Below are 27,522 nucleotides of genomic sequence, written 5' to 3' on the forward strand. Positions count from 1 at the left end.
TGAGCGTCTTCTGTCTCCAGTACAGCAGGAGGCGCTGCAGCTCTTTAGTCCACAAATAAACTCACTAAAGAAAGAAAGAAAGAGCGCGCTTGTGATGTGTTTGTGTATCCTCGGTGTTTTTCTCTCTTGCGTGTTTCGTTGAGTGTAAACAGAGTTTTGTCTTTGTGTATTTAAGTTGAGACGATACAGGAAAATACAGTGTGTGACAGTAAACCGAGCTTACAGGAGGATCAAACCTCCACAGAGTCTCTGGATTCTGTCTGTAACGCTGGAGAACAGCAGCAGATTCTGCGGACCAAACGGAAGATGTTTTCAGTTAAACTCATCGACTGCACGAACCTCATGATGAAGATTAAAACTGAACCCACAGAAATCAAAACTGAACCCACAGAAATCAAAACTGAACCCACAGAAATCAAAACTGAACCCACAGAAGAGGAAGATCTCACTGAGGAAGATGATGATTTTATTCCATCAGGTATGTCTCCTTAATTATTGTTGTGTTTTTAACATTTTTAATTGGTATGTGAAAAGGTTTTTAATCAAGGAAGCCCAAGCATGGTTTTAAGATTTCTAGAGGAAATAAATTTGAAACATCGATCTTTTTTAATCTTCCTTTGATTTATTTATACTTTATTCTCGCCATGAATATAACCCTTAGAGGCGTTAAAAAAAGAAAGAACTGTCATGTGAGCACCTATTTTGGGTTTTCAGCCTCAAACTCACTAATGAAAAGAACAAGAAATGTAAATACTTAAATGTTAAAGGAGTTTAGGATATCTTTAATGCTTTTTGAGCAACAGGCATGTAGGCTTAGGGTTAGTTATAGAGCTGCAAATTTCGACTATTTTTTCAACCGATTAGTCTATCGATTATTTTTTCGATTAATCGAATAGTCTAAATAAAGATTTTTTTTACAAATAATAAATGTAACATCTGCTATTAATGCCAACAGTTTATTGAAGCATTTTCTCAATTAAACAAATACACAAACAGTGCCAGTGCCAAGGAAAATATAACAAATCACATAAAAACAAGTCCAACATTAATTCAGCCTAACATAAACAGTGCAAAAGGGGCATTATTCACCTTAAACAAATAAAATATATTAATATTAAAGAAGTAAAATAAAAATAAATCAAACTGAATAATAACTCCTTATTAATATAAAAACATGTCCTGCTCTTTATTGTTCCAGCCCTAGTGCTAATCATAAACTAATGAAGAGTCATCATTAACTACAAAATGACTCACATGAAATCATTGTTTATTAATACATTAACTAAAAAACATGTCATGTTGTACTTAATGATGACTCTTCACTTCGTTTATGATTAGTACATGCATTTACTCAGCATTAGTTCAGACTGAAGTAAAAATAAGTTCATTGTGATTCATGAACCCTTATTATAAAATGTAACCATTATATTATTACTGTTAATATTATTACTATCAGTAGTAACGTTACTGCATTCTCATTTAGCATCAACTTTAACATTTAACTTTTCTTAAGTCTCGGGTAAATACAAATTTAGTTAGCATGATCTTCTAATATTTTATAAACGGCGTTTACGCTGCTGTTACTTTAAATAAACGCATGTCAGGAATACCTAACGAGACGAGCTTTTATAATATCTGCGCACATAGCAAAAAAATAAGCTATGGGAACTCCGCGCTGCCAGCTGGCTTTCAGTGCACGCGGGCACATGCCTATCTCAGTGTAACACAGTAACTTATTATTTCATAACTTCTTAATATAAAAAGTTAAACTTGTCCCGCTCTTTATTTACTGTTTCAACATACTGCCCAGACGCGATGCAATGTCGTGTCTGTCAGGCGTCTCGCAACTCGTATTAAACACTGCAGTCAAGCCAGCCGCCACTCCGAAAAAGACGGTCAAACTAGCCCCCCGTTTTTTTTCTGTGTGCACATAAATTAGACATTACGGTAAACGCACGAGAGGAATGATTTCAAAATAAAAGTTTCTCACTAAATCTGCTGATATTTCTGTTGCATTATGTGTCTGTTATAAGTCATTGCTAGGGTATTATGGGTGGTTGCTAGGCTGTTTCTCTTGCATTCTGTGTGGTTGCTAGGGTTCTATAAATGGTTGCTAGGCTGTTTCTGTTGCATTCTGTTTGGTTGTTAGGCTGTTTCTGTTGCATTATGTGTCTGTTTTAAGTAATTGCTAGGGTATTATGGGTGGTTGCTAGGCTGTTTCGCTTGCATTCTGTGTGGTTGCTAGGGTTCTATAAGTGGTTGCTAGGCTGTTTCTGTTGCATTCTGTTTGGTTGTTAGGCTGTTTATGTTGCATTATGTGTCTGTTTTAAGTAATTGCTAGGGTATTATGAGTGGTTGCTAGGCTGTTTCTCTTGCATTCTGTGTGGTTGCTAGGGTTCTATAAGTGGTTGCTAGGCTGTTTCTGTTGCATTCTGTTTGGTTGTTAGGCTGTTTATGTTGCATTATGTGTCTGTTTTAAGTAATTGCTAAGGTATTAATGGGTGATTGCTAGGCTGTTTCTCTTGCATTCTGTGTGGTTGCTAGGGTTCTATAAGTGGTTGCTAGGCTGTTTCTGTTGCATTCTGTTTGGTTGTTAGGCTGTTTATGTTGCATTATGTGTCTGTTTTAAGTCATTGCTAGGGTATTATGGGTGGTTTCTAGGTTGTTTCTCTTGCATTCTGTGTGGTTGCTAGGCTGTTGCTAGGGTTTTATGCGTGGTTGCTAGGTTGTTTTTGTTGCATTCTGGTTGCTTGCTATGCTATTGCTAGGGCTTTTAAAGTGGTTACTAGGGTATAGCTCTGGTTTTCTATGTGATTGCTAGACTGTTGCTAGGGTATATGGGTGGTTGCTAGTCTGTTTCTTTTGCATTCTGTGTCTGTTTAAGTCGTTGCTAGGGTATTATTGGTGGCTGCTAGGCTGTTTCTATTGCATTCTGTGTGGTTGCTAGGCTGTTTCTATTGCATCCTGGGTCTGTTTTAATTCATTGCTAGGGTATTATGGGTGGTTGTTAGGCTATTTCTGTGGCATTATGTTTCTGTTTAAGTCGTTGCTAGGGTATTATGGGTGGTTGCTATGATGTTTCTGTTGCATTCTGTGTCTGTTTTAAATCATTGCTAGGGTATTGTGGGTGGTTGCTAGGCTATTTCTATTGCATTCTAAGTCGTTGCTAGGGTATTGTGGGTGGTTGCTAGGCTGTTTCTATTGCATTCTGTGTCTGTTTAAAATCGTATCTAGGGATTTATGGGTGGTTGTTAGGCTGTTTTTGTTGCATTCTGGGTCTGTTTTAATTCATTGCTAGGGTATTATGGGTGGTTCCTAGGCTATTTCTATTGCATTATGTGTGGGTGCTACGCTGTTACTAAGGTTTTTTAAATGGTAGCTAGGGTATAGCTTTGGTTTTCTCTGTGATTGCTAGACTGTTGCTAGGCTATATGGGTGGTTGCTAGGTTGTTGTTCTGGCATTCTTTGTGGTTGCTAGGGAATTATGGCGGTTGCTAGGCTGTTGCTCTGGGGTTCTGTGTGGTTGCTAAGTTGTTGTTGTGGAATTCTGGTTGGTTGCTATGCTATTGCTCTTGTTTTCTGGGTAATTGCTGGACTGTTGATAGGGTTTTATTGGTTATTGCTAGGCTGTTGTTGAGATATTATGGTGGATTACTATCAAGTTGCTAGCATATTAAGGGTGGTTGTTAGGCTGTTGCTGTGACATTCTATGTGATTGCTGGGCTGTTGCTAGGCTACGGTATTTAAATTGGTTGCTAGGATATTGTTATTTTCTTGGTGATTGCGAAGTTGAGGCTGTGGCTTTCTAAATGATTGATAGACCTTTGCTAGGGTATTTTAGGTGGTTTATAAAATTGCTAGGCTGTTCAGGGTAGTTAACACAGAACTGTTATGCATATAATAGAGAGTCAGTAAGTGAATGATAGGTAGTTGATACAGCATTATGGGTGGCTGTTAGTGTTACTAGATGCTGGGTTTTTCAGGGGATTGACAGAGCATTGCTATATAGTTGATAGGGTATTTAAATGAGAAGGCTCTAAAATATCCAACACATGCTGTATTTTTTATATATTTAGTTAGATGTTAAAGGAACTACCTGTTTCCAAAGAATCATTCCATCTCTGAATGATGGTACACCATCTCAGGTTGTCACTCATGCAGTATCATCACAGTCTGATATGCTGTTTTTAAAATAGAGACCTCTAAGATGTCCTATACACTCTCTATTTTCTATACATTTAGTTAGATATTAAAAGAAAACTACCTGTTTGCACAAAATAATTTCACTTCAGAGTGACAGTATACCACCTTAATGTGTCACTCACACCGTATCAGGCCAATCTGATATGGAGTTTGTAAAATATAGCTCTCCAAAATAACCCAAATACACGTTTATTTTTATAAGATCAAAAAGGTGCTTAAAGGAAACTACCTGTTTGCACAGAATGATTTTACCACAGAGTGACAGTATACCATCTGAGGGTGTCACTTACACCGTATCAGGCCAATCTGATATGGAGTTTGTAAAATGTAGCTCTCCAAAATAACCTAAATACATGTTTATTTCTATAAAATCAAATAGATGTTTAAAGGAAACTACCTGTTTGCACAAAATAATTTCTCTTCAGAGTGACAGTATACCAACTCAATGTGTCACTCACACCGTATCAGGCCAATCTGATATGGAGTTTGTAAAATACAGCTCTCCAAAATAACCTAAATACATGTTTATTTCTATAAGAACAAATACCTGTTTAAAGGAAACTACTTGTTTGCACAGAATGATTTTACCTTAGAGTGACAGTAAACCACCTTAATGTGTCACTCACACCGTATCAGGCCAATCTGATATGAAGTTTGTAAAATACAGCTCTCCATAATATCATAAATACTTGATTGTTTCTATAAGATTAAATAGGTGCCTAAAACCTCATTCACACAGACCTCTGGTCCCAGAAAATACCCGTAAAATTGCCAGACAAGCGTCTGTGTGAACAAAAACTCGTTCCGTTAATCTTCTGGGATCGTTGCCGGAAAGAGGACCTAGTAAGATACGCGGGTAACCCTCTGTGTGAACAAGAATGCCATAAAGGGCGTGTCGAAGTGAGGACGCGCGCGTCATCATCACAACACAAGTTATGGTTCAGCTCCTTACAACGAGAGATAACATGTATATAAACATTCACAACGAGAAATGTTGCAAACTAACATGTATATAAACATTCACCACGAGAAATGTTGCAAACTAGATTGAAGCAGTTATCAGGAAATGATATATGAGACGCATAAACAATGACGCACGTGCCGTAGTGAGGACGCGCGTGTCATGGCAACATGAAGTTGGTTCAACTCTTTAAAATCAGGGATTTACAACATTCACTACGAGAAATGTCAGCATACTAGACTGAAGCGGATATCAGGTAAGTTAGCTCGTTACTTACTGCGTTGAAACGGAGATCATTCAGCAGCATAAAAGAATATCGCGTCACGTGCTCATTTGAGCTATAATAAACGAAAATACCCGCATGTCATCCCAACGAGATATATTGTTCAGCTCCTCAAAATGCGGGTTTTAAATGCATATAAACAATCACGATGAGAAATGTCTGAAAACTGTATCAAAGCAGAAATCAGGGAGCTTGTCAAATATACACTCTGAAGCTGAGATCATTCACCAGAATAGAACTGTGCATTCACGCGCTCCTTTGTAGTCTTATCATAAACAAAAATGCACGCGAGTTGTTTCTGGAGAGAGAAATAATAAATAATATGCAAACTTCAGACGCTGCGTAGAAGAGAGGGCGGGACTTTCAACATGTCACGTGTCTTTCCGGGACCATCAGATGCCGTGTAAACTTGGCAGTGTGAATGAATAAAATATCAAGCGGTCCCGTAAAATTCCAGGATGCCTGTCCCGTGTATCTTACGGAAAATCTGTGTGAAAAGGGCTTAATGGAAACTACCTGTTTGCACAGAATGATTTTACCCCAGAGTGACAGTATACCATCTGAGGGTGTCACTTACACCGTATCAGGCCAATCTGATATGGAGTTTGTAAAATATAGCTCTCCGAAATAACCTAAATACATGTTTATTTCTATAAAATCAAATAGATGTTTAAAGGAAACTACCTGTTTGCACAAAATAATTTCACTTCAGAGTGACAGTATACCACCTTAATGTGTCACTCACACCGTATCAGGCCAATCTGATATGGAGTTTGTAAAATACAGCTCTCCAAAATAACCTAAATACATGTTTATTTTTATAAGATCAAATAGGTGCTTAAAGGAAACTACCTGTTTGCACAGAATGATTTTACCTCAGAGTGACAGTATACTATCTGAGGGTGTCACTTACACCGTATCAGGCCAATCTGATATGAAGTTTGTAAAATATAGCTCTCTGAAATAACCTAAATACATGTTTATTTCTATAAAATCAAATAGATGTTTAAAGGAAACTACCTGTTTGCACAAAATAATTTCACTTCAGAGAGACAGTACACCACCTCAATGTGTCACTCACACCGTATCAGGCCAATCTGATATGGAGTTTGTAAAACACAGCTCTCCAAAATAACCTAAATACATGTTTATTTCTATAAAATCAAATAGATGGTTAAAGGAAACTACCTGTTTGCACAAAATAATTTCACTTCAGAGTGACAGTATACCACCTCAATGTGTCACTCACACTGTTTCAGGCCAATCTGATATGAAGTTTGTAAAATATAGCTCTCCAAAATATCATAAACACTTGATTGTTTCTATAAGATCAAATAGGTGCTTAATGGAAACTACCTGTTTGGACAGAATGATTTTACCTCAGAGTGACAGAATACCACCTTAATGTGTTACTCACACTGTATCAGCCCAATCTGATATAGAGTTAGTAAAATACAGCTCTCCAAAATAGCATAAATACATGTTTATTTCTATAAAATCAAATAGATGGTTAAAGGAAACTACCTGTTTGCACAAAATAATTTCACTTCAGAGTGACAGTATACCACCTCAAGGTGTCACTCACAACATATCAGGCCAATCTGATATGGAGTTTGTAAATTACAGCTCTCCAAAATAGCATAATACTCAATTATTTCTATAAGATCAAATAGATGCTTAATGAAAACTACCTGTTTGCACAGAATAATTTCACTTCAGAGGGACAGTATCCCATCTCAGGGTATCACTCACAACATATCAGGACAATCTGATATGGAGTTTGTAAAATACAGCTCTTCAAAAGAATTTAAATACACATTGTATTTTAAAAACTCTGCATCAGATTGACTTGATATTTTGTGAGTGACACCTTGAGGTGGTATACTGTCATTCTGAAGTGAAATCATTCCGTGCAAACAGGTAGTTTCCTTTAAAAATCTATTTGATCTTATAGAAATAAACATGTATTTAGGTTATTTTGGAGAGCTGTATTTTACTAACTCCATATCAGATTGGCCCGATACGGTGTGAGTGACACATTAAGGTGGTATACTGTCACTCTGAAGTGAAATTATTTTGTGCAAACAAGTAGTTTCCTTTAAACAGGTATTTGATCTTATAGAAATAAATGTGTATTTAGGTTATTTTGGAGAGCTATATTTTACAAACTCCATATCAGATTGGCCTGATACAGTGTGAGTGACACATTGAGGTGGTATACTGTCACTCTGAAGTGAAATGATTTTGTGCAAACAGGTAGTTTCCTTTAGGCACCTATTTGATTTTATAAAAATAAACGTGTATTTGGTTTTTTTGGAGAGCTATATTTTACAAACTCTATATCAGATTGGCCTGATACGATGTAAGTAACACATTGAGGTGGTATACTGTCAATCTGAGGTAAAATAATTCTGTGCAAACAGGTAGTTTCCTTTAAGCACCTATTTTATCTTATAGAAACAATCAAGTATTTATGATATTTTGGAGAGCTGTAATTTATAAACTCCATATCAGATTGGCCTGATACAGTGTAAGTGACACATTGAGGTGGTATACTGTCACTCTGAAGTGAAATTATTTTGTGCAAACAGGTAGTTTCCTTTAACCATCTATTTGATTTTATAGAAATAAACATGTATTTATGCTATTTTGGAGAGTTGTATTTTACAAACTCTATATCAGATTGGCCTGATACAGTGTGTGTGACACAATGAGGTGGTATACTGTCACTCTGAAGTGAAATTATTCTGGACAAAGAGGTAGTTTCCTTTAAACATCTATTTGATCTTATAAAAATAAACGTGTATTTGGGTTATTTTGGAGAGCTATATTTTACAAACTCCATATCAGATTGGCCTGATACGGTGTGAGTGACACATTGAGGTGGTATACTGTCACTCTGAAGTGAAATTATTTTGTGCAAACAGATAGTTTCCTTTAAACATCTATTTGATTTTATAGAAATAAACATGTATTTAGGTTATTTCAGAGAGCTGTATTTTACAAACTCCATATCAGATTGTCCTGATATGTTGTGAGTGACACCTTCAGGTTGTATACTGTCACTCTGAGGTAAAATCATTCTGTGCAAACAGGTAGTTTCCTTTAAGCACCTATTTGATCTTATAGAAATAAACATGTATTAAGGTTATTTTGGAGAGCTGTATTTTACAAACTCCATATCAGATTGGCCAGATATGTTGTGAGTGACACCTTGGGGTGGTACACTGTCACTCTGAAGTAAAATCATTCTGTGCAAACAGGTAGTTTCCTTTGCACATGTATTTGATCTTATATAAATAAACATGTATTTGATCTTATAGAAATAAATATGTATTTAGGTTATGTTGGAGAGCTGTATTTTACAAACTCCATATCAGATTGGCCTGATATGTTGTGTGTGACACCTTGAGGTAGGATACTGTCACTCTGAAGTGAAATTATTCTGTGCAAATTATTGACTTGATATTGTGTGAGTGACACATTGAGGTGGGATACTGTCACTCTGAGGTGAAATTATTTTGCGCAAACAGGTGGTTTCCCTTTAACGTCTAACTGAATGTATAGGACATTTTCGAACTCTCTATTTTAAAAACAGCATATCAGACTGTGATGATACTGCAGGGGTGACAACCTGAGATGGTGTACTATCATTCAGAAGTAGAATGATTCTGTGGAAACAGGTAGTTTTCTTTTAATATCTAACTGAATGTATAGAAAATACAGAGTGTATAGGACATCTTAGAGGTGTCTATTTTAAAAACAGCATATCAGACTGTGTTGATACTGCATGAGTGACAACCTGAGATGGTGTACCATCATTCAGAGATGGAATGATTCTTTGGAAACATGTAGTTCCTTTAACATCTAACTAAATATCTAAAAAATACAGCATGTGTTGGATATTTTAGAGCCTTCTCATTTAAATACCCTATCAACTATATAGCAATGCTCTGTCAATCCCCTGAAAAACCCAGCATCTAGTAACACTAACAGCCACCCATAATGCTGTATCAACTACCTATCATTCACTCACTGACTCTCTATTATATGCATAACAGTTCTGTGTTAACTACCCTGAACAGCCTAGCAATTTTATAAACCACCTAAAATACCCTAGCAAAGGCCTATCAATCATTTAGAAAAACACAGCCTCAACGTCGCAATCACCAAAAAAATCCTAGCAACCAATTTAAATACCGTAGCCTAGCAACAGCCCAGCAATCACATAGAATGTCACAGCAACAGCCTAACAACCATTCTTAATATGCTAGCAACTTTATAGTAATCCACCATAATATCTCAACAACAGCCTAGCAATAACCAATAAAACCCTATCAACAGTCTAGCAATCACCCAGAAAACAAGAGCAATAGCATAGCAACCAACCAGAATTCCACAACAACAACCTAGAAACCAGAAAGAATGCCAGAACAGCAGCCTAGCAACCACCCATATAGCCTAACAACAGTCTAGCAATCACAGAGAAAACCATTTAAAAAAACCTAAGTAACAGCCTAGCAACCACACATAATGCAATAGAAATAGCCTAGCAAACAACCACAATACCCAAGCAATGATTTAAAACAGACACAGAATGCATCAGAAACAGCCTAGCAACCAGGGTTCTAAATTAACACCCGCCAACCCGCCAAATGCGGGTTAAAATTCATTTTGGCGGGTGTTAATAAAAACTTACTAGCCAGTTTGGCCGGTGATACATAAGGAATTGCATGCGAGATACATAAAGCTCCGTTCTCGGTCATTTATCCATATGGCATTACTTCCTACATTTCCCATGAACACTGTGCCGTAATGCTACGTGATGATGTTTAATACACCAATTGGCTGCGCGCAGTTTGAAGCGAAACCAGCGCGAGAAACCATGGAAACGAGTGGAGCGTCCACCAGAAAACAAAAGGAAGTAGGAGAACGAACGGGCAGAGCAGGGAGGATAGACTGAGACACAGGGGTGGGGCATGTGCTCCGGTGTAAATCTTTCGTGCCCATGTGTAAATCTCAAGTTTAAATTTTAGCAGTTAACTAGTGTATTTCTTCACAAAGATAATAGCGGCATAAACAGATCTATATGCAATTTAGTTACCCAATTTACGCTTGTAAAGCGACGAAGCAGTTGCACTGACGCGGGCACCATGTATCCATTTCCACGCGCGTCTTTGCGTTCATCCGTGCGCGCAACTGCATCCAAAAGGGGACGCCACGCGAATGAGTAATGATGAAAACATGACGAGAAGTAAGTTTCTAAATAATAATGCTAATCTTATTTTGACTTGATCATTATTGGCTTCTGTAAATTGACATCAGAAATGTTTTGTGCAAAACAGGGCAAGGGAAGCAGAAAGGAGAGATGATGAGTTTAAGGGAGGTGAGACAAACTACATCCTCACCCTGTCAGGCCTGAAACATTAGAGGAAAAATCTCAGGAAAACCTCTTGTCAAGTCTATAGAATTGCATTGTTGCTGAGAAAATCAACAGATGTATATGTTATACTGTTCTGTTTTCAGATATGAAATTAATATTTAGTTTACTAATATTTAACTCTAGGACACTTACTTACATAACAGGTAGCAGTAACTGTGACTGAGAATATTTAGTATAGCAGTCATAAAATGACTGGTTTCTTAAAATATTCTTGTAAAAATAATTTATTAATCATTGCTATCATTGTATAATGTAGAAAATATTTCTCTGCTGTCATTATTACCATACATTTTATGCCATGTATGCCTCCAAACATGTTAATAATGTTAGGTATGATGAAGATTACACTTAAATATTTTTAAATACATATTTATCTTTCGCAGTACCTGTTGCACTGTAGAATAGTGGGTTAAGCAAAGGACATTGTATAGAAGTGTTGCATACTTCTTGCACACAGCAGGCTTTCAAAAAATGGGGGGCCTGTGCCCCAGTAAAGCTTTATGTCTATCGACAGAGAAATGAAGAAAGCTTATGTTTCATCACAAAAATTTTGTCATGTTTTGTAAGGATTGTCGCATGCACGCGAAAGAAAAAATGAATCATTGTTGCATTCAGTGGCACTCATAATTTCTCTTATTTTCACCAGAAAAAATTTGGCTAGTGGAAATGCTGTTTGGCTGGTAACTTTAAAAGGTTACCAGCCACTTTGGCTGGTGGTCAAAAAAGTTAATTTAGAACCCTGCTAGCAACCACTCATAAATCCCTAGCTACGATTTAAAACAGACACAGAATGCAATAGAAACAGCCTACCAACCACCTATAATACCCTAGCAATGACTTTAAACTGACACAGAATGCAATAGAAACAGCCTAGCAACCATCCACAATACCCTAGCAACGACTTAGAATGCAATAGAAATAGCCTAGCAATGATTTAAAACAGACACAGAATGCAATAGAAACAGCCTAGCAACCACCCATAATACCCTAGCAACGGCTTAAACAGACACACAATGCAACAGAAATAGCCTAGCAACCACCCATAATACCCTAGCAATGAATTAAAACAGACCCAGAATGCAATAGAAACAGCCTAGCAACCATGCAAAATGCAACAGATAGCCCTGCAACCACCCATAATACCCTAGCAATGACTTTTAACAGACAAAGAATGCAATAGAAACAGCCTAGCAGCCACCAATAGTACCCTAGCAATGACTTAAACAGACACAGAATGCAACAGAAACAGACTAGCAACCACCCATATACCCTAGCAACAGTCTAGCAATCACACAGAAAACCAAAGCTATACCCTAGCAACCACTTAAAAAGCCCTAGCAACAGCCTAGCAACCACACAGAATGCAAGAGAAACAACCTAGCAACCACACATAAAACCCTAGTAACAGCCTAGCAACCACACAGAATGCAAGAGAAACAACCTAGCAACCACCCATAATACCCTAGCAACAATTTAAATAACCCTAGCAACAGCCTAGCAACCACACAGAATGCAAGAGAGACCGCTTAGCAACCACCCATAATACCCTAGCAATGACTTAAAACAGACACAGAATGCAACAGAAAAAGCCTAGCAACCAAACAGAATGCAACAGAAACAGCCTAGCAACCACTTATAGAACCCTAGCAACCACACAGAATGCAAGAGAAACCGCCTAGCAACCACCCATAATACCCTAGCAATGACTTAAAACAGACACATAATGCAACAGAAACAGCCTAGCAACCACTTATAGAACCCTAGCAACCACACAGAATGCAATAGAAACAGCCTAGCAACCACCCATAATACCCTAGCAACAGTCTAGCAATCACATAGAAAACCAAAGCTATACCCTAGCAACCACTTATAGAACCCTAGCAACCACACAGAATGCAAGAGAAACAGCCTAGCAACCACCCATTATACCCTAGCAATTACTTAAAACAGACACATAATGCAACAGAAACAGCCTAGCAACCATTTATAGAACCCTAGCAACCACACAGAATGCAAGAGAAACAGCCTAGCAACCACCCATTATACCCTAGCAATTACTTAAAACAGACACATAATGCAACAGAAACAGCCTAGCAACCATTTATAGAACCCTAGCAACCACACAGAATGCAAGAGAAACAGCCTAGCAACCACCCATAATACCCTAGCAATGACTTATAACAGACACATAATGCAACATAAATATCAGCAGATTAAGTGAGAAACTTTTATTTTGAAATCATTCCTCTCGTGCGTTTACCGTAATGTCTAATTTATGTGCACACAGAAAAAAACGGGGGGCTAGTTTGACCGTCTTTTTCGGAGTGGCGGCTGGCTTGACCGCAGTTATTAAACTAAGATGTAAACACAGCTGTATTAAGCACCATATATGCCTGCATTGATTCTATTGTTGTATAAAAACTTACTGTAAAAATTCAAATACTTACGCTGCCGTCGCGTCATTCTGAGGTCGGAGAGCCCCAGGTTGTTTTCTTTTAAGATGATCATGCACAGATGTTGCGCTGCTGTGGTATGCCATTTCAGTTTTACACAGTATGTGTTTTATTTGGTCTCTGCTTAAAGTAGGGATGGCTGACGCGAAACAGTCGTTCCGAAGCTTTGCGAGATCCCGAAGCGCAGATGTGTCGAAACACTGATCCGAAGCGTGATTCAAAACACCCATGTCACGTGACTATGACCAAACGAAGCCTCGAAGTGTTTCACTAAATGTTTCATCAGGTGTGGTCTGCCGAATCAGCGTTTGATTGGCACGGTCGGGAACAGACAACACAATCGCACATCTGTATAAAAGTGAAATAAACGCATATTGACCTTGTGGGTTTTTGTGAGAGGAGTTTTTCAAAGGCTGGAGAAATTATCTGTAAAAAAGAAGTAGGCTAAGTCCTTCCACACACAGCAGATGTGACATGGTGGCTTGATATATTTTATTAATTTCTTATTGTTTATGTGGTATTTATCTCTATTCAATTTATTTATTAAATAGACCAGCTTATAGTTATTGACAATGATGAGCCTAAAAGCTCATGTAGTTGTCAAACAGATGTTAAAACAACAACAAAAAATATGTAACTTAATTGTGACGACGGTAATAACAATGCGTTTCCCGGGGTTCGATCCAAAGGGCTTTTGCATGAGAGTCTAGGACATTATCCACTCTCCCACCTGATCACTTATATCAATTACACAACATGTGGGATACAATTTGTCAGTGCTCGTCTAAAACCTTATCAAGGCTGCTCTATGGCAATAGGTGCAAATGACCACTAGGTGTCACTGTGGAGGCGGTTTCGATCCATGTTTCGAAGCCTCGACACAATTGATTCAACTGTTTCAGTGTTTCACGAAGCCTCGCTCTGCCCATCACTAGCTTAAAGTATTCCCACACTTTTGATCACGTTCTGGCTGTTTGGTATAACACTTGTATTATCCGGTCGGAGCTGAAGCCGCCTTCATTTGAAAACGTAAACAATGCGATGCATCGACGCATTTCCGGCAAATCGACGTAATTACGTAATCGACGTAATCGACTACGTCGACGCGTCGTTCCAGCCCTAGTTAGTTATCACCCCAAAATGTTAATTTTATCTTTTGTCACAATCGACACCTGTGTTGTTCTAAACCCCCAAGTGCTCCAATTGTCTTCAGAACACATTTTTAGATATTTTTTATGAAATGTGGGAGGCTGTCTGTCCCATTGACTTTAGTTAGTTTACAATTCTTTTCCCCAGAAAATTATGAAGGACATCACGAAAAGGTCCATCAAATATGTAAAATATGTCAATTGTGATTTATGATAAAAGTAACATTTTGGGGTGAACTAACCCATTAAAAAAAGATTTAATCTCATTCTAGAAGTGTCACCATAATGCAACAAGAATTCAAAGTGTCTGTACAAAAAAATATTGGTCCATCCATTTGTCTCCTACAAAATTGTGGATTAATCACAAATAATCATGCATTACTTTATATGTTTCTTTGTCTTTGTCGATAACTTATTGAACAGTCATTGTTGTTTTATTAGGTAAATTTATAGAAAATTAGAGCTTGAAAATTATTATTATTGAATTATTGTCCAGCACTACAACAGGTGCTGGTCATATAATTACAATATCTTCAAAAAGTTGATTTATTTCAGTAATTCCATTCAAAAAGTGAAACTTTGTATATTATATTCATTCATTACACAAAAAACTGATATATTTCAAATGTTTATTTCTTTTAATTTGACGATTATAACCGAAAACTAGAAAAAAACCAAATTTGTTACTCAGACAATTAGACACCTGGTGCCACACTGTAATCAACTAATTAACTCAAAACACCTGCAGAGGCCTTTAAATGGTCTCTCAGTCTAAGATCGTTTCTCAATATGCGTTCTTGTCTGTTCTTGTGGGCTTGTAAAACGTCATCAGTCGCGGCCCAAGTACTGTTCCAAATCCAAGTTCGCATCAAGCCAAGTTCACATAACATCCGCATAACATCCCATTTTATCAAGGATGCATCAGGAGGTGACTTGTGCTGACTTCTGACAGCCAAGTTTCCCAGAATGCATTTCGCGTCACCGGCAATAAAGCTTAAACCTTGCACAATCTTCGAATTTCAAAATATTACTCTTTATGTGTCATAAATGTAGTTTTAAGAGCTGTTTAGTCGAGAATATAGATGAAAAAACTTCAAATATGTGGTCAGTTAGTAAAGTTAGTAAAGATAGCGCCTTTTTGATATACGAGTTCCGGGGAATCAGCATGGGGGAAGCCTCATCTCAGCAAGTCCTTTTAAAATTTGCTGCTGTCTCAGTGTAGCTGCTTTGCCCTCCGGTGTCAGATGGTCAAACATGAAATATTCCCTTTGGATATATCTAACTGGCATTTTTTGTCTCATCAATACTTTTTTCTTTATTATTCATATAAAGTCTGTTATTTGTTATTAACCTTTTAAAGGCCCTCTAAACAAATCCCTTCTTGTTGACGTTCGAAGTGTTGTCAAAGAAAACCGAGCATAGCTAACTCCTCCTCTCCCCCTCCCTTCCGTGCTTTCTGAAAGAGTCATGAACGCGCCCAACCCCCACTCCCAAATCTTTCTTATCGTTTATTGGCTGGAACACTTTGTTGTGTTTCATGGTGGTAGGTTTGACCACTTTGTTTTTGTTGCAGTTTGTGGAGCCTGGGATTTCTAAAGAGACCGCGTTTTTTACAGTGTGTTGATACCTGCCGATCCAATACTACGTTTTTTTCTTGAGCAATTTAAATCACACGCACGCGCACGCACGCGCACACACAATGTTAAATGTGTATAGTGCTTTCTGCTCAATGTAGTATAATTTTAAATGTAAAAAACAATAATTTAAAATGATTTACAAGTTACAAGAACATTAGTAATTATTAACCATGGCAAATAAAATAGGCACGTTTAATCAAATTAGTATGCTAAATATATTTTCCTTTATTGCGCAGTCACAGTAAAAAAGCTTTAGTGTGCAGATGGTTATTTTGGGAATTATGCACTTAACCAAACCTTTTATGCACATTCCATGTGCAGAATTGATGCGCCTAAATCATATTGAGTGCGCCTAAATCATACTGTGCTTCCTGGGCGCAGCATTGATGCACTAGAAGCATCCTCTCATGGGAAGCCTCACTCCGCAATGGAAAGTTCATAACTGTTAAAACACAAAGATATTACATGTATCGCGTGCTCAGCACATAGTGAATTGCATCCATACTGAGAGTATATAAAATCAGACCTTTAAAATAGCCTACAGTTATTGTGTGTGTTTGTTGAATGACGCGTTTCATCCGTCCGCTTTATCAGTGGATTAACTTAGTTTGCAGGTAAGTTACAGTGTTTCTGTGAACTTAAATATCTTTAAATGTGTGTTTGTTCCTTCACATGAAGCTATTGAGTGTAAAATGACTTTGATTATAGTGCATAAAAACATTTATGGTGTTTTTATAGTACTTTGTCGTTTTAATCGCTTGTCAGTAACAACCATGGGTAACATGCAGTATCGGAATTGGATCGATCCTGTAAGTCCGATATCCGATCCAGAAAAAACGCCGGATCGGCCCCGATACCAATCCAGAATATCGTCCATAGGGGTGTGTATTGTTTAAAATCTTTCGATCCGGTGCCAATTTCGATACCTCCGTTTCGATGCCGGTTCCTAACGATACTTTTTTCCATACCATATGTTTTAAAATCCATTGAAACATTAACAAAAATACATTAAACACACAACTTTTATTTTTCACCTTAATTTAAACAAATTCTGGTAACACTTTTCACTCAGGGTAACATTAATAAAACTGGTTGTGCAAAGGAAACAAAAATAAAGAAATAAAGAATATAATTTACACTGCTTTATTCTATGAAATGTAAAATGGTATTTAGCTTGGACTAACAGGATTTGTGCATTTATTATAGCTGCAACTTTGACAAAAAGTTAAAATATTTAAATGGGTGACTGAGTTTAACTGGGAAGATTTGTATGCATGTTTGTTTTTTGTAAATACTCAACTTCATTATTATCAAAATATTAAATGCATTTGGGATTTCTAAAATGAGTAGATGTCATTGTCATTTCAAGTGAAATTAGCAAACCAGTTAAATGGAATTTTAGTTTGTTTTAAATAACGAGTCAGGCTTATAAGCAGTGTTGGGATGCGCGTGTGCGTCAAGTTTAAACCATGGACTGTAAAAAATAGGTTTAAACGCATCATCCATTTTGCGAGACGAGGGCATGAAGGCTTTGCGATGCAGAGAGACAGGCGTGAGTATTTCATAAGCATTGAGAGACACAAGCTGCGCGCGTGGGTCAAGTTTAAACACCTTGTCGAGACTGTTGTGGGAGACGCGCGCGCAAAGCCTTGGCATGCGGAACCAGGCGCGAGTAAAACAAGCAGAGAATTGAAACCCCTCGTCACTTTACTAGAAGCGCTGTTTTGGTTGACGTGCGTTTCACGGAGACAACACGGCCATACTTGCGCTAACTCTATTGGTAAGACTGTCACAAAGACTTTCTTCTCATATTGCATCCTTTCTACACTTGTGTTGGGTGACTGCGAGTTGGACTGCGAGTATCTTCAGAAATCCTCCCCGTCACGTGGTGGTGGACAGCCAATCGCCGGCGCTTTAGGTCGTTACACGCATGTACAGGCTCACAGACACAGCCGCTTTTGGAATCGAAATTTGGCATCGAAAGATAAATCATTTTTCGATACTCAAAGTATCGAAGTTTTTCATTCGATATTATAAAAGTATCGAAGTTCGGTACCCAGCCCTATCGGTGCATCCCTAATCCCATCACTAGCAGTGACCCAGCTGTAATAACAGGACTGACATCTGTCTTCTGTCTATATGTGTGAATCTAGAAAAAGATACAGAATCTCAATTCTTTATCCTTCTTCATGTAAATAAGAGTGATAAGACAATTTAATTGTTTCATGTTTCTTTCAGATGTGAAGACTGATTCATGTTTGGATATAGAAATAACGTCCTCAACATCAAAAGAGCGACTGACAGCACAAACTCTTTCCTGCATCACCTGTGGAAAGACATTCAGCTCACAGAGACTTTTAGAGAGACATGAGAGAAAACACACAGAACAGAAACTCTTCACCAGATCTGAGATCAGCTTTACTACCTTACAAGAGAAGAAACTTCATTCAGAAGACCACAGAGAGAAGAAGAAGAAGAAGAAGAGGATTTGTGTCTCTTCCTCTAATCTAAATGTTCACATGAGGACACACAGTGGTGAAAAGCCTTTCAACTGCACTGAATGTGGAAAATACTTCAGAACCAAACAATATCTTAAAGTTCATCAGAGAATTCATACAGGAGAAAAACCTTACAAATGCTCTCAGTGTGACAAGACGTTTAATTGTTCAAGTAACTTAAAAGCCCATCAGAGAGTTCACACCGGAGAGAAACCTTATCACTGTAATGTTTGTGGGAGGAGTTTTAATCAACATGACAGTTTAGTGACACACCTAACAATTCATACAGGTGAAAAACCTTTCAAATGCTCCCAGTGTGACATGACGTTTACTAATTCAAGTAACTTAAAAGTCCACCAGAGAGTTCATACTGGAGAGAAACCTTATCACTGTAGTGTCTGTGGGAAGAGTTTTAGTCAAGGGTCTACATTACGAAATCACAAGAGAATTCATACAGGTGAAAAACCTTTCAAATGCTCTCAGTGTGACATGACGTTTGCTCAGTCAGGTCACTTAAAAACCCATCAGAGAGTTCATACTGGAGAGAAACCTTACGTCTGCGCTCACTGTAGAAAGAGCTGCTCTACTTCATCTCAATTAAGAGTTCATCAGAGAGTTCATACTGGAGAAAAACCTTATTACTGTAGTGTCTGTGGGAAGAGTTTTAGTCATGGGTCTTCATTAGTAAAGCACAAGAGAATTCATACAGGTGAAAAACCTTTCAAATGCTCTCAGTGTGACAAGACGTTTGCTCGGTCAGGTCAATTGAAAGTCCATCAGAGAGTTCATACTGGAAAGAAACCTTAACACTGTAATGTTTGTGGGAAGAGTTAATCAAAAGTCAAACTTTATGACACCAAAAACTTGTATAAATTTCGAAATATTGTTACAAAACAACAGAAAAACATTGCTGGTTTTTTTCAGATTGATCTAACAGTACAGTATTATGGAGGACGAAAAATGACTTAAAGGGAACTTTCATCGCTAGAAACATTAATCTTTATTGAAAGTGCATTTACCAAACAAACGTCCATATCCTGATCTGGTGCGGAAATGTTATACAGAAAGTACCGGTACACAGCGAGAGTACCTTGGTTTCCTGTTTACAAACATTACAGGGTCATGCGCATCCTGAAGGCAGAAAGCCTGATTGGTGAGCTGGGGCCGTATTCACAAAGAATTTTATCTTACCACTAAGAGTACTCCTAAATCGCACTAAAAGATTTTAACTAGGAGTTTTCTCTTAAAAGTTATTCACAACGCCTTTCAGACCTACTTTTAGTAAGGAAAAATGATTACTCCTAAACTAAAAGTGAGTCTTCGTTGCTACGGATGACGTTAATTCTCATGCACGAGCTGACTCGCAATGACTACGGTGATTGGTTGTTAGATGACAGGGCTGTCATGCGCAACATAACAAAGACGCACCAAATCAATTACAACAACGAAATATGTCTGTGTCCTACACAAAATAATAATAGTAATGCCATCGAAATGCATATATAAAAGAAAAGTTGTGAATGAAATTAAATTATATCAAGGTAGCCTAATACCCAAATGAAAACCGACAATTGCCTAATAATAAAAAAACGACATTGCATTAACACTTGCTTGATTAATTTACACCATATTAGCCTAAATAGACTAAAGCAAGGAAATGTTGCCCATATTGAAGAAGCCTAATGTAATAAATAAATGACGTTGCATTATGAACTCGCCAAAACGGAAAAGAAAGCCCAACTGGATGCAGGATCAGCTACTGCTGCTGTCCCAGTTGGTGCTGGAAAAAAGAAACATAATAAAAGGGAAATTCGGCACTGAGATATCAAGCAAAACTAAGCGTGAGACGTGGGAGACAGTGATACGCGGGTCAATGAACAAAACAACCGGCACCCGACCAACGTTTTCAAATATACCCGACCCGCTCCCTGGCCCACATTTTATTTAAAGTAGTAATTGTTTAAAATAGTTAACTGGCATTTTTATTTCAAACGACCCGACCGACCGCGACCCGCTGCCGCATATCATAAAAAACATTTTTGGATGACTCGTAACCGCAGGCACCCGCTCATTTCAGATCCGAAATGATCCGCGCATCACTGATGGGAGAGGATTTGTTTGCAGATCAATGCAGCATTCCCGCTTGTGTCGCGGACCCCGGGCAACTGCGAGAGGCGATTGTATGCATTACAATCGCAGTCAAGGGTTGAGATTGCAGCCTTTAAATGGGCAAGCATGGCAACAGGTTGGCGTACAATATTAAATATATATCATTATTGTTTCATGTAATTCTAAAAACTTCCTGCTTGTCATGAATGTAATGAATTATGAAACAAATGTCATAAAAATATGCTTACATTAAAGTGTGCTTTTAAGGCAATGCTTTTGAGTTGGTGAAACTGTCCATGTATGTGTTAATCAGCACCTAAGAGGCTGTTTACACTTGGCATTAACATGCGTTTTCGTCGATCGGATCACAAGTGGACGACGTTAATGCCAGGTGTAAACGGTGTTCAAAACGGTTTGAACGCGTCCACTTTCGACCACTTTCAACCACATTCAGAGGTAGTCGAAACCACTTTCGATCGGATCGCTTTGGAGTTGCGGAACGCAATGTGGTTGAATGTGTCCGAACAGCCACACGCGACCGCCTTCTCTCCACCCATTTATCTAATCTGAGGTATTAAACACAAGTTTTACGTCTTTTTTTGACTTCTGGCGTGAAAATACGGTGAACAGCGCTATTTTTAGCCATTCATTGATAAAACTACTGCGGGGGTTCTCCGTAGTTTCGTTTTGAAAGCGTGAAAGTTGCGCGATCATATTTCATCAATTGCGCTGAAAATTCAGAGAAAGCTCCAACATATAAATGTACAAAACACTGTGCAGCATGTATACTTGCTAAACAAGCAGTGGAATCCGACATAATATTAGTTTGCGTCCATATAAACTCATAATTACTCCCGCTCGCGTTTGAATGACAGCTGAGACACTCGCCCACCGTCTCACAGACCACCCCCTCACAGTATTCAGGACAGAAGCGTTCGAAAGTGGACAAAAGAGACGGATTTAAATACCAGGTGTAAACGTAATGTGTCTCTCTCGTCCACTTGTGATCCGATCGATGAAAACACATGTTAATGCCAAGTGTAAACAGCCTCTAAGTCATTTTACGATCTGTTGTGAATAGGTCTTAGTGAGTTAGGAGTCCTCTCGACTTCTTTTAAGCTGTCCCAGACTTAGGTGCTACTTTTAGGGCTAAAATGCTTCGTGAATTACTTTTAGTGAAAAAAATTAGGAGTCCTTAAGTTAGGAGTGACAAGCCCATTATTTTTAGGAGTTGCTCCTAAATTTGCCAGTTAGGAGCTACTTTTAGCCTTAAAATTCTTTGTGAATACGGCCCCTGGTCTGCTACTGCAACAACCTTAACCACTGAAGCTTTCTTTATTGTTTGTTTATAACTGCTGACTAAATAAAACGTGATTTTTGTTGGATCTGTTTTTCTGTCTTTAATTTTGCAGTGTTACTGTGATACATGTATGAATTATCATGTTAGGATAGTAACGTAATAGCTGCATCTACTGGCATGTTAAACATCAGCACCCAGCACTGGCTCTGTTGGTACTATTTTCCACGCAACAACTCCTTGGCATTTTGACTTACAGACACCGTTACTAGCCTACAACACAAGGCACGTCTGTCTTTCTGCCTCTCGGTTGCGTGCGCAAGCAGTGATGATGTCACAGAGAAATCCATTTATACATATGAAAATAAAGGCTTTAAACTTCAACTGCACTTTTCATCTAAATATTCAAGAGAGAATAATTTAAAATAGTTTCTTTGGTTCCTTTAAAAAAATATTCTTTTATCTTGGGGGAGAAAAGGAAATAGTAGAATTCATCATCTTTAAACGTAAGTAATATGATAAAATTTTTAAATTAACAACACACCAGGAATGCTAGAAAAGAACCAGTTTAAACATGTATTTGTAGTAAACAAATAGGCAATCAATCAGCTTTACTGCATGTTTATTTTTCATAAGGGAGTAGGCAACCTGACTATTGTTAAGATAAAATGTTTCACTCACTTGGCTTATTTTACTCACATTCACATTGCTTTATGTAAAGCCAGGATATGAGGTCTCTCTCTCCACCTTTAGGTGGAAAACCTGGATTCGGACATTCTTGCCGGCATCCCCTTTATAGAATGTAATGACATTGTGTCCGCCCTGCTAAACGTCACGTCTGTGTGGGGTCAAACACTTATGAGTATGGCGACAATCTGATGTACGCAGTTGGACATGCTATTCGGCGTGCTCATGTGCTTTTTGCCACTTTGTGGCCAGGGGACTTTGTTGAACTGGAGCTTCCAGCAGAACTAGCATACGTTAGGGAGCAGCTCGCTGTCGAGCCACATGAGGGCTGTAAGCACTGGCTTTCCCCGTCGATGTCTGTGGGGATTTCGGGTAAAATCAGAATTCCCAACTTAACCAATGTTCCAGAGGGCATCAAGAAATACGATCACGTATGCCGCATTCGTATGATCTACATTACAGACTCACGACCCATGCAGACCATAGCAGAAGCTTTTCAGGCTTCCATTGTTAAGTCTGGTCCGCCCAACCCTACAACGTTGTCTTACCTGATCTCATTAGACCCTAACGGCATCATGACAGCAGACATTAGAGAGAAGTTTCAAAAGGTCCATAGGGAATTCGACGAGGTCTTTACATCACAGTTTAAAGCAACACCAAAGAGGTTTTTTTACCTTAAAATAACGCTTCCAAAACAGTTTCAGTCGTTCATCCACTCTAAACAGGGTTAACAGCACTTTCACATTCGCTTTGCAGCCCTCTATCGGCCAAAACCGCACTAAAGAAGTTTCCAAACGTCGGGTAGTGGTCCTGTAGTCCGAGTGAATACTATAAAAACTTGCTTTACGGCAGACCTACAATCCAATCAGAGCCAGCTATGCCTCAGTATTTATGACAGTGGTTAATGGACATTTACGCTTCTAACCTGTAGGGGGAGCAAAGAGCCAAAACTCTATGGTGTTGCTTTAAAGGCTAAAATGGCTCTGCTGGCCCCTTTCAGGCTAGGGTGAGCATGGGGCCTGTCCAACCGCCCCAACGGAAGGGAGGTGTCCCACAGTACTCCAGGGGCCAATTACAAGATCTGCAAGCTCAGTTTGATGCATTGGAATCACTAGGCATTTTCCAAAAGCCAGAAGACATTGACGGCGATGTTGAATATGTTAATGCATAATTCCTCATCAAAAAGCCTAATAGGGGGTTTCCGTCTTGTCACGGTATTTGCTGATGTCGGTCTTATAGCAAACCCCAGCCCTCGCTTATGCCAAACGTTGATGCCACATTGCGTCAGATAGCTCAATGGAGGTATATTGTCGCAACTCACTAAAGCTTTCTACCAAATCCCACTTACCAGGCCATCTGCAGGGTGGTCACACATTTAAAGGTGTCTGTGTTTATGCCAGATGTGCCTGGCTCAAAAACCGCGTTTGTAGAATTGGCCTGTGTGGTGCTCTGCGACTTCCTTCAACAGGGACAGGTGCCCAGGGTTGCGGATGATCTGTATTGCTGCACCAACACCCTTGAAGATCTTCTTGTGGTGTTGAAAAAGGTCCTGGCAGCCCTCTGGGCATGCAATTTATGCTTATCTCCCAGTAAGACTGTCGTTGCTTCAGTATAGACCACTATATTGGGGTGGGTCTGATGTCAAGGTACTATTCGGGCTAGTTCTCACCGCATTACAACTTTGGCCTCATGCAATTCTCTGCAAGCCCACATGTTACTACTTTCTTGTCTACTGCTAGCCGTTTCCAAGCATCTGTTCGTCATGTTGCCGGGGCCGCTATTCTTCCGTCAGATTATGCTAGTTGTAATGCTGTGCAGTGCAACAATCCCACATGTCAGGTGTGTAACTTTGTCTGTAAGTCTATGGTCGCTGTCGTGTGCCGACATCTTGTGGGAAGCTGCAAAAGTACCCTTTGCCAATAGAGCCACACAGCTGTCTATTCAGGCGGAGTGTTCTGATCTCCGCAGGGTGCATGCTCATCTTTGGCAGGGTAAACGTCCTTCAAAGAGAGTCACCAATGTGAGAGATGTAAAGAGATTTGAACACTGTCACCATGGCAAATGATGGCCTGTTAGTCGTACGGCATGCATTGTTGTCCCACAGTCTGTGTTGCATGGTTTGCTTATGTCACTGCACATTAGCCTAGATCACCCCTCTGCGCATCAGTTGAGACTTGTTGTCTGCCAGGACTTCTATGCGTGGGACATTGACTTTGCCATCCAACTCACTATTAAAGGATTTCATCAATTTGCTGCACTGGTGAAGACCCCGGTATTCGCTGTTGAACAGTCCAGCGGTGACCCGTCAGAGACAGTTGGGTCTACCTTTGCTGCTGATGTTCTAAGGCGTGAACATAAATTCATTCTGGTTGGTCAGGAGTGTGTGACATCATACACAGCTGCATTGTTGATTGATGATAAGCGGAGGGATACTTTGCGGGATGGTCTTATACGCCTCTGTGTCGACCTACGTCCAGTCGATGGCCCTTTTGCTGTAGTTAGAACCGACCCAGCTCCTGGTTTTTCTGCACTAGCCAAGGATGCCGTGCTTGCTCAATACAGGTTGGCCATTGAAGTGGGCAATACTAAAAATGTATATAAAAAAGCCTATATATCTAGAAAAGGCCATCCAGGAGCTACAAGGTGAGAATTTGTGTCTGGAACTGCACTGCTGGCCGTTACCCATGGGTTACTGTCTGTGGCTGTCGCTTGGTTGAATAGTCGTATTCGTTCACGTGGCATGTCAGCCCATGAGATGCTGTTGCAGAGTGATCAGTTCTCGCATGACCAGTTACCAGTGTGTGACCGGGACCTGATTACCTTGCAGTATGAGCAGCGTCTGTCTAACCACCCTTACAGTGTGAAGTTGAAGGCACCTCGGAGTCGGGGTGCACCTAGCCTAGACAATAGCCCAGGCGACCTTGTGTATTTATACAGTGACCGCAATAAGTCTCGGGCTCACAGCCGATATCTTGTGCTTAGTTCCGACAGTGCGTGGTGCAATGTCCACAAGTTTACAAGCTCCCAGCTGCGGCCTGCGTCATATAGGGTTCGCTTGTCTGACTGCTATAAAGTTTACTCTTTTTCAGGTGCCACGGGTCATTGTGACGATGCTGCTGTGTCGGATAGAGATGGGGAGTGCGGTGTGCAGATTGTTGTCCTCCCTTATGCAGTCCCGATATCCCCTTGGCGATTGCTGAGCCTGCTTTCCTTCCCAGGTCTGACGACTGCGGGCACCAGGAGGCTACCCTGTTCGGTGGAAGTCCCGTGTCGTAAGATGGGCCCCTTCTCTTCATCCCAGTGCAGGCTCCCTGGCGGTCTGGCCGTCTTCGTTGGCTCCCCGTCAAGTTTCAGGATTTTGAGTTGGAGTCGTCAAGGCTATCTTCGCCTGTATCCTTGGTTTGCTTTACTAAGTTGTGTTATTGTGTTGTCTTGGTGTTCTGCGTGTGTCCATGAGTGTCTTTTGTGCACTGCGGGTCTTTTTGTGTACTGCGGATCCTCCCGGTGTATCCTGTATTGTTTTGTGCTTTCCTTTTGTTTTCCTCATTCCCGCAGGCAAATGTGCTGGAGTTTGTGTTCAGGAGGAAAAATGGGCATTGCCAGTATGTGGTGTGTGACGTGGTTCCTGACGTTGTTCACAAGCACGCCAATCAGGGCGGTGCTTTGATTGCACTCTACGTGTGGTTGTTGTTGTGTATGCCGCCGCCATTAAAGTCTTTACTAAACAGTTCTCTCGCCTCAACGATTCATTGCATTGCATCTTTACACTGGCGCAACACATCAGGTGGGGGCGATTTTGCACAACCTCACGACACTACGTATGACAGCACAGAGGAGTTGAGGTTATGAAATGTTATGGCTGGCGACTGAAATTAAACCATCTAATCGACCTCAACTCCTAAGTTAATTTAGATTTATGTTTAACTTGTGCAAAAGCCAATCAACACAGAGAGAAAAAACTCCTCATGATACACTGCCTATTTAGGAAACCGCTGTCATGACTTCGGTTTTATTGACTGCTGTGTTTTGGTTTCTCTGTGTTTGTGTTTTGTTTTGACAGCTTCATAAGTGCGCGTCTCTCACATGGGTGTAATTAATTGTGATCTTCTTCACGTGCGTCACTTCACAGCTGCAGCTCATTTTGATGGCCATCGGTTCAGTATTTAATCCCTGTGTGTTTAGTGCTTCGTTGCAATCTCGTCTTTGTATGTGCTCGTCAGTTTATAGCCCCGTGTAGATTCCAGTCCAGTCCTGTCGTGTGTTTATCTAGTCTGTTTATTGCTTTTCCCAGTTTATTCTGTGCTCTCTGCTGATCGTGAAGCTTTGGATTACCGCCTCTGATTTTCATCTGCTGTCTTCCGCATTTACCACCGCACTAAAGACTGCCTTTCTCTCATCTCCGTGCAGAGGATTTCCACCGAGGAAAACTTGGCTGGTGCTATGTCTTACAGTCAGGTGCGCCTTTTAAGTCAGTATGAATTAATTTTGACATTTATAAGGCAAGAGACAACATTATCGTCTACAGCGCGAGAGTCCGCCAAATGCGGCTTCTGTATTTATGTAATTCAATTGATTCAGTGATGTGGAATGACGAGTATGCGAACTTCACGCTAGTTGGCTTGTTCAGTTCATTTAGCCTATTCAACCTTCCAGGGGTGTTTTTTATGCTATTGTTTATCATTAAAATAACTGATAATATTACTTTAATGTACAGACATCTATTCAGCCTGCTGTTCTGTCTGCTATTGTTTAGTTGAATAACTTGCCTTTCCAGATTAAATTTATGAATTTCTCTAACAACAA

General features: G+C 39.4%; 2 protein-coding genes across 2 annotated transcripts in view; both read left to right on the plus strand.

Annotated features, from left to right (window-relative positions):
• Positions 1–27,522, plus strand: part of LOC141279842 (uncharacterized) — a 190,864-nt gene that overhangs the window by 31,909 nt on the left and 131,433 nt on the right. The gene's annotated exons all lie outside the window — the stretch shown is intronic.
• Positions 84–19,435, plus strand: LOC141279802 (uncharacterized). Its single transcript, XM_065282060.2, has 2 exons — positions 84–478; positions 18,367–19,435. Exons 1-2 carry the CDS (start codon positions 307–309, stop codon positions 19,431–19,433), a joined length of 1,239 nt encoding a protein of 412 aa, XP_065138132.1. The 5' UTR covers positions 84–306; the 3' UTR covers positions 19,434–19,435.

This window comes from Paramisgurnus dabryanus, chromosome 8, assembly GCF_030506205.2.
Source record: "Paramisgurnus dabryanus chromosome 8, PD_genome_1.1, whole genome shotgun sequence".
NCBI lineage: Eukaryota > Metazoa > Chordata > Actinopteri > Cypriniformes > Cobitidae > Paramisgurnus > Paramisgurnus dabryanus.